This window comes from Henckelia pumila, chromosome 2, assembly GCF_033568475.1.
Source record: "Henckelia pumila isolate YLH828 chromosome 2, ASM3356847v2, whole genome shotgun sequence".
Classification (NCBI taxonomy): Eukaryota; Viridiplantae; Streptophyta; class Magnoliopsida; order Lamiales; family Gesneriaceae; genus Henckelia; species Henckelia pumila.
The window spans coordinates 72,091,158-72,100,995 of record NC_133121.1 but is presented as its reverse complement, the minus strand read 5'-3'; the positions used below and the strand labels follow the sequence as shown (position 1 = coordinate 72,100,995).

At 36.0% G+C, this 9,838-nt stretch overlaps 1 protein-coding gene across 1 annotated transcript; it reads right to left on the bottom strand.

Annotated features, from left to right (window-relative positions):
* Window positions 1–1,146: 1,146 nt before the first annotated feature.
* Window positions 1,147–3,430, bottom strand: LOC140877732 (protein FAR1-RELATED SEQUENCE 5-like). The gene is made up of 4 exons (XM_073281299.1): window positions 3,301–3,430; window positions 1,451–3,167; window positions 1,269–1,336; window positions 1,147–1,190 (listed from the first exon to the last, which is right to left on the bottom strand). The coding sequence occupies exons 1-4, from the start codon at window positions 3,428–3,430 to the stop codon at window positions 1,147–1,149; spliced, it is 1,959 nt and encodes a 652-aa protein (XP_073137400.1).
* Window positions 3,431–9,838: the final 6,408 nt, after the last annotated feature.

Genomic DNA, 9,838 nt, shown 5'->3' with positions numbered 1-9,838 from the left:
ATTATCTGAGTTTACTAATTTAGTTTTTAGTTATTAGATTAAACTTTAAAATAAGAATCGTGTATTTTTGGGTTATTGGGTACCGTAGTTTAGAACAAAGACGGGAAAGGTGCGTTTGAATTTTTAACAGAGTAGCTTACCTATGCCTCTCGTTTTTGGCCTAGTGATCTTTTAGGTTAGGAATATCCGTAATTGGAATTAGATTGTAATTTCCCTTCCCCTTTCTGGGTAATGGTGGGATCACAATGTTCTTCAAAGATAATATAATATGTAGAATGGGTATTTTGAAAATATTTCATTTAATTACTTGGTGCTGTGAACAAGTGTAAGTATTGAAATAATAGACGAGGATGCATGCGTAATTGAACTTTGGTGATGCCGTGAATTAGTTTAATGATTTTCAAATCTGTTGATTTTTTTAAAAAAATTGTATATATGATGGCGTTTTTTGGTTTATATTCTTTGTCACGCCGTAATAGTTTCAGATTATCATAACTTCTTGATTTAATTATATTCTGATGGCGTTTTTCCATGGTTTAGTTATTGTTCTTTCTCAAATTTTCCAGAGCTAAAAAGGTGACCGAAGTTGGAGCAGGCTATGGGTTAGTTGGCTTAATTGCAAGGGTCACAGATCTGAAGTCTTGATATGGGATGGAAATCCTCAAGTAGTTAATTGTATCCTTTGGACTAAGGTTGACTCTTAGAGTTAATTGTTAATCCTTCGAACTATGTAAATAGCTGAAATGGGAAAAACTATTGTAGCCATGAACTTATGAAATCTATGGTCTCGTGTATAATTTATGGTTTATCGAATAGTTTTGAGTTTTGTATTTTTTTTTTACAAAAAGATAATTTTATACCAATTTTCTTTGGAAAAATTTATTGTTGATGGGGTTCATGTATTTCATTAAGAACAAATAAATAGATCAATACAACTAAATAACAATCTGACTATTTTGAAAAACTCTCCCAAATAATTTATAACTTAATCCAACATCTTACTCTTCACACCATCACCTTCTTCAGAAACAACTTACTTGGGGAAAAAAATCACCAAAATTCAAAGATGAAACATCATGAGTAGAAATGAGAGTATAATTTATTCAGATGCATTCCAACATCTACAACATGACACATAAATGAACTTCAGTCATCCAAACGCGTTCCAGTTGTTCGCATGTTGTTAGAACCTGTAATAATATAGACAATTATTAACATCAATTTGTCAATGATACAATATAATTTAATAAAACAAAGATTTATGATACCAGCTATAGATTCAAAATCTTCTTCGTCTGCGTTGTCATCTTTGCTATGATGATTATCCACAGTTGATCTAGTACACAACTCATCGTCATATTTACAAAATTTAATTTAATGAAATAATTGCTTTTCGAAAAAAATGCATAGCATTCACATAAATTAATTTATAAAAATAACTGACACATACCCATCATTTAAATTTGGACAGTTGCGTTTGTCATGTGACACACCTCGACGCCCACATCCATGACATACCCTATCTTTCGAGTTTGACTTCTCTTTTGATGATTTCAATCTCTTCCCACATCCCTTTGTTCTCACTTCAGAAGGATCAATAATATCAGGGGTCTCGTCAGCAATTTTCTTCCTTTGAACAGTATTGCTGAATGTTTTATTACGATTCATATCTTTAATTTTGCTGGAGATATAATCAAATTGTTCATCCAAGAATTTTGCCCCTTCATCAGTCAAAGATGCATCATCAATTAATATTGAAGCTTTATGTGATAACCTCGAGTGTCTTGACATCAAAAACTTTTCTGGATCATCGCTGATATTTTCAACACCTAAGGCATATTCTCCATCCTTTGCATCTCGTGTCCATCGTTTCAGTATATACTTATCAGGCAATTGAAACACTTGGTTGATACGAAAAAATGCCAACATGTGCCTACATGGAATGCCCTCAAAATCAAATTTCATACAACTACACGATATGAAATCTTTTTGTTTGTCATGTGCGAGCACCCTTGGTTTTGAGGAGGAGCAGCTTTGAAAATTCATCACATTGTAAAGCACTGAATCAACTGCTATAGAGATTTGTTGCACATAATAACAAACACTCTCACTTATTTCAGTTTGAAACTCAACCCACTTTTTTCTCGTGTACACATTAACCATTTGAGTTTCCATTGGCCATTTTGACTTCATCTTGGGACGTTCATTTATATCAATATGATCAGCAACTAACTCATTATATCTTTGGTGTTTGAGTGCCCTATTGAAACGTATCATAAAATCCATCAGCGAGTTCTTATTAGAAACATACCTTTTGAAAAATGAATGTGAACTTTCAGATCTCTGACTACTTGACATTCCAGCTGAAAATACATGGTTAAAATATGCTGGCACCCACTTGTGTCGTATTTCATACATCAATGACAACCAACCATTATGCTCCAATTTAGCACACTTGATAACCTCTTTCCAGGACCTATCAAAATCATCTGGTGTTGTCGAATTTGCAATGGCATTCTTTATCATTTGATAATGGTCACGAAAAGTCACCGGGTCTAGTTTATCTGAGAATTTGTTTAGTATGTGCCACAAACAATATCGGTGCACTGTTTGAGGGAAAACTTTTGCAATAGCTTTCGTCATAGCAGGATCCTGGTCAGTAATAATTACGTTTGGTGCACCTTTAGGCATGGCTTCCATAAACTTGTTAAACAACCAAACAAAAGACTCAGTTTTCTCGTCACTTAGAAAGCCACAACAAAAAATAATTGTCTGATGATGATGATTAACTCCTACAAATGGTGCAAAGATCATCCCATATCTGTTGGTGTTATATGTTGTATCAAACACAACTACATCACCAAATACACCATATGCCCTCCTTGATACAGCATCAGCCCAAAAACACTTATTAAATCTGTTGTCTGAATCAGTCTCAAAATCATAGAAAAAATCCGAATTCTTCTCTTTTTCAGATGCAAAGAACTCAATCAGTGATTCAGCATCAACACCCTTGTGTTCATTCCTTATTTGTTTCTCAAGGTTTCTAATATCTTTTTCTGTGCAGCCTACATGCTCAGGCCCTCCATACTCTATTTCCAATAACCGCATTTGTTGACAAGTTGGCACATTAGCTTGTGAAAACTGTTGAGTCAATGTTTTCTTTGCTGTCGAGACATTGCGATGTGATCGTAGTAAATGCACTTTTGAAGGACTCGAAAGTGGATGATTGTGACTTTAAGGTCTTGACGATCCAATTAGACCCGGTTTGTTCCTTGACGATTGAAATTCTTGACTTACAACCAGTTCTAACTTCACCACGAGCTCTTTCTTTTTTCGGTTGATCATCTTTTTCTTGCTCATTCCGTCGACTTTCATCTGTATGCCCTTCTTTAAAGCATGCAAACTGTTTCCACACAACTTCATTCATCTTATTTTTCTTGCTATTGCTTTTTCTCGCGCTAAATCCAGCTTCTCGTGATTGTTAGAGTAGGTGCCCGTCGAGCCAATGTGTTGGCCGATGGTCCTTGAGAAAACTCTTGTATGACAATCTTTATTTTAATAATATTTGACATTATTTAATTTGGCACATCTTTATCTTTATACCCATGCAAGCTGCATAGATAAAGCCCTTGAATATACAAATAGTAGAAAGAATATGAGATGGTCATGTGATGACTATCATGAAACTCATATTTGGAATACTGTATATTCTAAACTGTTCCTAGTCGATTCAGCCGCCATAAAGAAGGATAAAGGCTGCTCGAGCTTGAGACTAGTATTTGCGATGTGAGTACCATGTTTCATTGGTAGGGGACATGGAGATGTCCAAGCATGCAAATAGGTGCTCCTTGTAGAGTGCACTGAACAACCCTCCCTAAAGGATTTTCCAAGTGGTTCTCACTTATCGAGTGGAGAAGTCCTAGTTTATAGTTGTACACCATTAGTCCTATAACCCGGGACAACATGGAGACTCTATATGCTAGTGCTTCACTTTGACTTGTTTACCGACTCATCTGGGGTCATCAGGTGGCAATGTTGGGTGTTGTGACGAAACATATATGAGTCAATGCATTGTAGTCGGGGATTCACCGCTTACCTACGGGTATGGATATCCTATGTTATATCATGCATACGTAGCTTGAAATCTCTGATCAGAGTAAGTGGTAATTAAGAAAGGAGTTTCTTGAATTACACTTTCGATGCAACTACGGCATGACACATAGTTATCGATTCAATGACAACTCTCGATAAACCAATGGTTGTCGAATCGGTCGGGATATATGAGTTGAAGGGACCGTACTGTACGCTAACCATAATTGATTGGTTCTTGCAGGCACTATCATTTGATACCTAGGGAGTCATGTAAGCAATGCTGCTAGATGTTTACATGACTGGTTGGGTACTATCAGACTTGAGTTTTCTGACGTTCTTATTATCAATGTGTTGATTAATAAGAATGGAGCTATCTAGGGTATGCTCATATAAGGGACTTGTTGATCCTGAATCATATGGAGATGTGAACCCACTGCTAGTTGTATCAGTGAACCATTGAGGGTCACACAAGTACTAGCTTTCTAGATCCCGTTGAGATTAAAATTAGTTCATTGTGTTGAATAACTTATAAAGGAGTTTATAAGTAAAATAAATTAGAAGTTTGACTTCTAAATTGGAGAATGAATGGAATAAGTAACTTTTAATTTGTGAATGTGTTCCAAGATTAAAAGTTGACTTAAAATAATTAGTTTATGAAAATGGTGATTTTCTAAACTATTATTTTGAACTTAGTTAATTAATTCAAGTGTTGAATTAATTTAACACTAGTAGACATTTTAATGTACAAATAATTAAATTAATTCAAGTGTTGAATTAATTAAACACTATTGAGTCTAGTAGAGCTCAAATTAATATAGTGTTGTATAATTATTGATACTAGTGGACTTGAATGGGTTCAAGTTAAATTTAATTAATTGATTAAACTTAAATGGGTTTAAGTTTAATAATTAATTAAAAATAAGTTCAAATTACATTTAAATATATATATTTATATATGTATATATATATAGGCGTGTATATATATATATATATGATATATATATGTGTGTGTATGGAATTTGAAGGGTTGTAAGATGGTTTGCAATTTTTCATGCATGCCTTGCAATTTTCCATGCATGTTTAATTGTACCCATTAAATCCTTAACCATTAATATATTATTATGAATAATATATACATATAACACACAATATTCCATTCCAATTCAACCATAGTGGCCGAACACTCCTTGGCAATTTTCTCCAAATTTTTCTTTCATTTTGAGGAAGAATTAAAATGATATCTCAATGAAAAATCCTCTAAATATTCTAGTGCATATTTAGAGTGGATTTAGATCGTCTAGTCGTGGACCTTATTCGGAGGCTCGAAGAGTTGAATCCATTTTGAGCAAGGAGTGCTCTTGGAAGCTTGTAGATTGAGTCTACCATTTTTTCAAGAGCCTAGTTGTTTATCAACTTGGTTGGAGCCATAAATCAATCTTTGAGATTGATAGGTAAAATTCTAAACACCCTATGGTTGTTTGAGTTTTTTGAATACTACACAAGTGCTCGGATTTCTTTTATTAAAAATTTTATATTTCCGCTGCGTTTCCGGGCACGAGTTAACCGATCCCCTTCAGTGGTATCAGAGCCTAGGTTACTCTTTTGTGTAGTATTTATTGGATATTATGTTGAGGTCAATTTCTAACCGCATGAGAAAATCAATATTTTAACATTTAGGGAAAATTTTATAAAAATTATTTTTTTTATTTTCGGGCAGCCCGTGGGCTGCCCGAAGGTGTCCTAGGGGCAGCCATGGGCTGCCCCATATTTTTAATAAAATAAAAAAAAAAATTGGCTGGAATCCGGCGACGGAGTTTCGGTGACGACTATGACGACTTGAGTTTTTCAAAAGGTGTTTTGGAATATCATGTTTCATAGGCCCTAAATTGTTAAATATATTATAGTTAATTTTTATGAAAAATTAAACTTTATAATATGTGATTTTTCTCATAAAATAAATAGTTAAAGTGTGACTTTGATTATTTATAGTAAATTGTGATTTACAAGAAATTCAATTATAAATAAATTAATTTGAAAGTAAACAAAGGTGTTTGTTTATTTTGTTAATTTATTTTATAATTGTGGTGGTTAGTGATTGGACCAAGATATATAATATTTGATCAATTAATTATTGAGATAATTAATTGATAGTGTATGATATGTGATATTGTGCATGAAGGATGATTAAAAGCCCAATACCAATTTGCTAGGTGTATGCTAGGATATTTTGTGTTGAATGGTTGTAATAATTATCAAATTACAAAGTGGGCTTGGTTTATGGCCCGTTCCCACCCCATGAGATGTATCCCTATTTGCCATGGATATTTTCATGTAAAATATTTAATAGCGGAAGTTCAAGATTGGAAGATGGTGGGCCATGATGAATTATGAAGATTCAAGACATGTAAATATTGGAAGCTTATGTAATTGTTGCATTTGCATCCCATGCATTCCCTAAGAATTGGACCTAGGCCCGTGTTTGGCTCACACGGGCCAAATAGTTTTTGGGGCGATTAATCATCCTTATTAATTAGTATGTGCGTTATTATTTTATAATAACAAAGTTGCATGAATCCGGCAAACATACGATCAAACATGGCGATCTTTAAAATTAATGATGAGACCTTTTCAAAATTAAAAACCCTCATTTTGAATTAGATTCAAAATTTATATCAAGCACGAAAAGGGGAATTATAAATTTGTTTATAATTTCCATGTTTTCCATCGACAATAGATGCATGACGAACGCTACCCGTATTCAATGCTCGGCTCATATTATTGGGGGGGCTTGGATGCCGGAAATCTGTGACATCCATTGACATGGTGATGTGAACTACGTGGAACTCCCATGACTTCGGCTCATATTATTGGGGGAACTCATGGCGACCGTCCATTAAGGTTCGATATCGATGGGTAAGGCTTGACACGTAAAGATGAACGACGTCATATTATTGGGTCCTAATCAAGCGTGAGACAAAAGTTTACGTAAGGGTTGCATGGAGATGCAATTGGAAACTACCTTTTAGAAATTATGATTGGCTGATATTATTCGGGATCGTAATTGGCTAATTGGACCTTATGTACCTACTGAGGAAAGGAGTTTCCCGTTTTTACTAGAGGGTAGTAAAAATGTCAAAACAGTGGGAGTAAATATTTATAAAGTTAAAGTCCATACTTCATATCTTATTAAATATTTTAAAAAGTCATTGACATTTATCTGTTATTATTTTTCAGTACAAAGTTTTGACAATGTCATCAATTCGCAATCCGTTGTCTGCAATACTCGACAAACATTTACTGACCGGTCCAAATTACCTCGATTGGCTAAGAAATTTGAAAATCGTCTTGAACTCGGAAAAGATTGCATACACACTTGATGAGTCGCCCCCTGATACGGCTCCGACTGATTGTAGCCCTGAGGAGCTACAGACTTACAAGGATTGGTGTGACCATGACTTGAAAGCCAAGTGTTATATGCAGGCTTCTATGAATGATGAGCTTCAGCGACGTTTTGAGAGTGCAAATCATGCTGCAGACATTCATTTGCATCTCAAAGAATTTTTTGGTGAACAAACACGCCCTCTTCGACATGCGATTGTCAAGGAGCTAATCACTTTGCGCATGCGAGATGGGGCTTCGGTCCATGAGCATGGCCTGAAGTTGATTGGGCTCGTGGAGAAACTCGTTAGCATGGATCTTGTGCTACCAACTAAGTTGACCACAGACGTGTTGCTCTTGTCACTGCCTAGCTCATTTGATCCTTTTGTGGTGAATTTCAACATGAACAGGTTAGATCCAACCCTTGAGGAGTTGGTTAACATGCTTGTTACGTTTGAATCCACAATCAAGAAAGAGAAGCCGGTTCTTTATGTGGGATCTTCATCTGGTTCAAAGAATAGACCACATGGGAAGGGAAAGAAGCGTTCCTTCCATGCTCCCAAAAATAACATGCCCTTGAAAAGGCAAGCTCCGAGTCCCGTTGTGGTAGCCACACCAGTTAAGGCTAACAAGACTAATGACGTCTGTCATCACTGTAAGAAACCTGGACATTGGAAGCGTAATTGCAAGGAATATCTTGACCAGAATGGTTCTGGAAAAGGTATGTTCTACATTGAAGTAAACATTTCACTTAACTCTTCTTCTTGGGTATTGGATACCGGCTGTGGCTCACATCTCTGTAATGATTTGCAGGTGATGGCAAGAAGTAGGAGACTCAGAGATGGTGAGACCTTCTTGAGGATGGGCAATGGGGCAAGAGTTGCAGCCAAAGCTATTGGAGATGTTTACTTATTGTTGGACAATGATTTTAAATTATGTTTGAGAGATGTTTTGTTTGTACCAGAATTGGTGAAAAACATTGTTTCCATTTCTATGCTTGATAAAGATGGATATTCTTGTTTATTTGGCAAAGGTGTTTGCAATATTTACAAGAATGAATGTTTAATTGGTACAGGACAATTGGAAAATGATCTCTATAATTTAAAATTAAAAGATATTCCTATGTATAATGTCCAAGAGATATCAACAACATCCAAAAGAAAACAAGATACTCTAAATCCAGCACACTTATGGCATGCTCGATTAGGTCATATATCTTTTAAAAGGATGAACAAGCTAGTGGGAGAAGGCATGTTTGATATGTCTGATATTAATTCTCTTACTACTTGTGAACCCTGTCTAAAAGGAAAGATGACCAAAATTCCCTTTAAGGGCCATGTGGAGCGAGCCAAGGGACTGTTGGATTTGATCCATACAGATGTGTGTGGTCCACTTAGCATCACCACTAAGCACGGACATTCTTACTTCATTACCTTTACCGATGACTTCTCTAGGTATGGGTATGTGTATTTGATGAAATACAAATCTGAAGCTTTTGAAAAGTTCAAAGAATTCAGAAATGAAGTAGAAAAACAATTGGGACAAAGCATCAAGGCACTTCGATCGGATCGAGGTGGTGAGTACTTGAGTACTGAATTCCAAGAGTATCTTAGGGAGAATGGGATTCTCTCACAGTGGACTCCTCTTGGTACACCTCAGTTGAATGGTGTTTCAGAACGTCGTAATCGAACTTTGATGGACATGGTTCGGTCTATGATGGGGTTCACGGAGTTGCCGTCATCCTTTTGGGGATATGCACTTGAGACAGCGGCACTGTTGTTGAACAATGTCCATTCAAAGGCAGTTGATAAGACACCATATGAGATATGGATGGGAAAATCTCCAAAGTATTCTTATCTAAGAATATGGGGATGCCCTGCTTATGTAAAACAGATAGTGGGAGATAAATTGGATGCTCGATCCATTTTATGCTACTTCGTGGGATATCCAAGGAATTCGGTTGGATATTATTTCTATCATCCCAAAGAAACAAAGGTGTTTGTTTCTAGGAATGCAACCTTCTTGGAGAAGGAATTTCTATTGGATAGAAAATGGGAGATGATAGAACTCGAAGAAGTTCGAGAAACACCCACGATTGTGGAACCCACACCCGAACAGCCAAGAGAGGAGACACTAGCTCCTAGAAGATCCGAGAGGATCTCAAGACCACCTATGAGGTATGGTCTGCTTCTTGAAGAGGGCCAAGATGAGCCTGACCATGGATGTGATCCAAGGACCTTCAAGGAAGCATTGTCTGATGCCGATTCATCCAAGTGGCTTGAAGCTATGGAATCTGAGATGAATTCCATGTATTCGAACCAAGTGTGGAATCTTGTGGATCCACCTGAAGGAATTGTTTCTATAG

Bases quoted from the DNA above. Each gene is read 5' to 3' on its own strand.
- LOC140877732 (XM_073281299.1), bottom strand. From the start codon at position 3,430: ATGAATGAAGTTGTGTGGAAACAGTTTGCATGCTTTAAAGAAGGGCAT. The intron at 3,168-3,300 runs GTAAGTCAAGAA...ATGTCTCGACAG, and splicing joins TGGTGAAGTTAGAACTGGTT to CAAAGAAAACATTGACTCAA. The intron at 1,191-1,268 runs GTATCATAAATC...ATATTATTACAG, and splicing joins AGATTTTGAATCTATAGCTG to GTTCTAACAACATGCGAACA.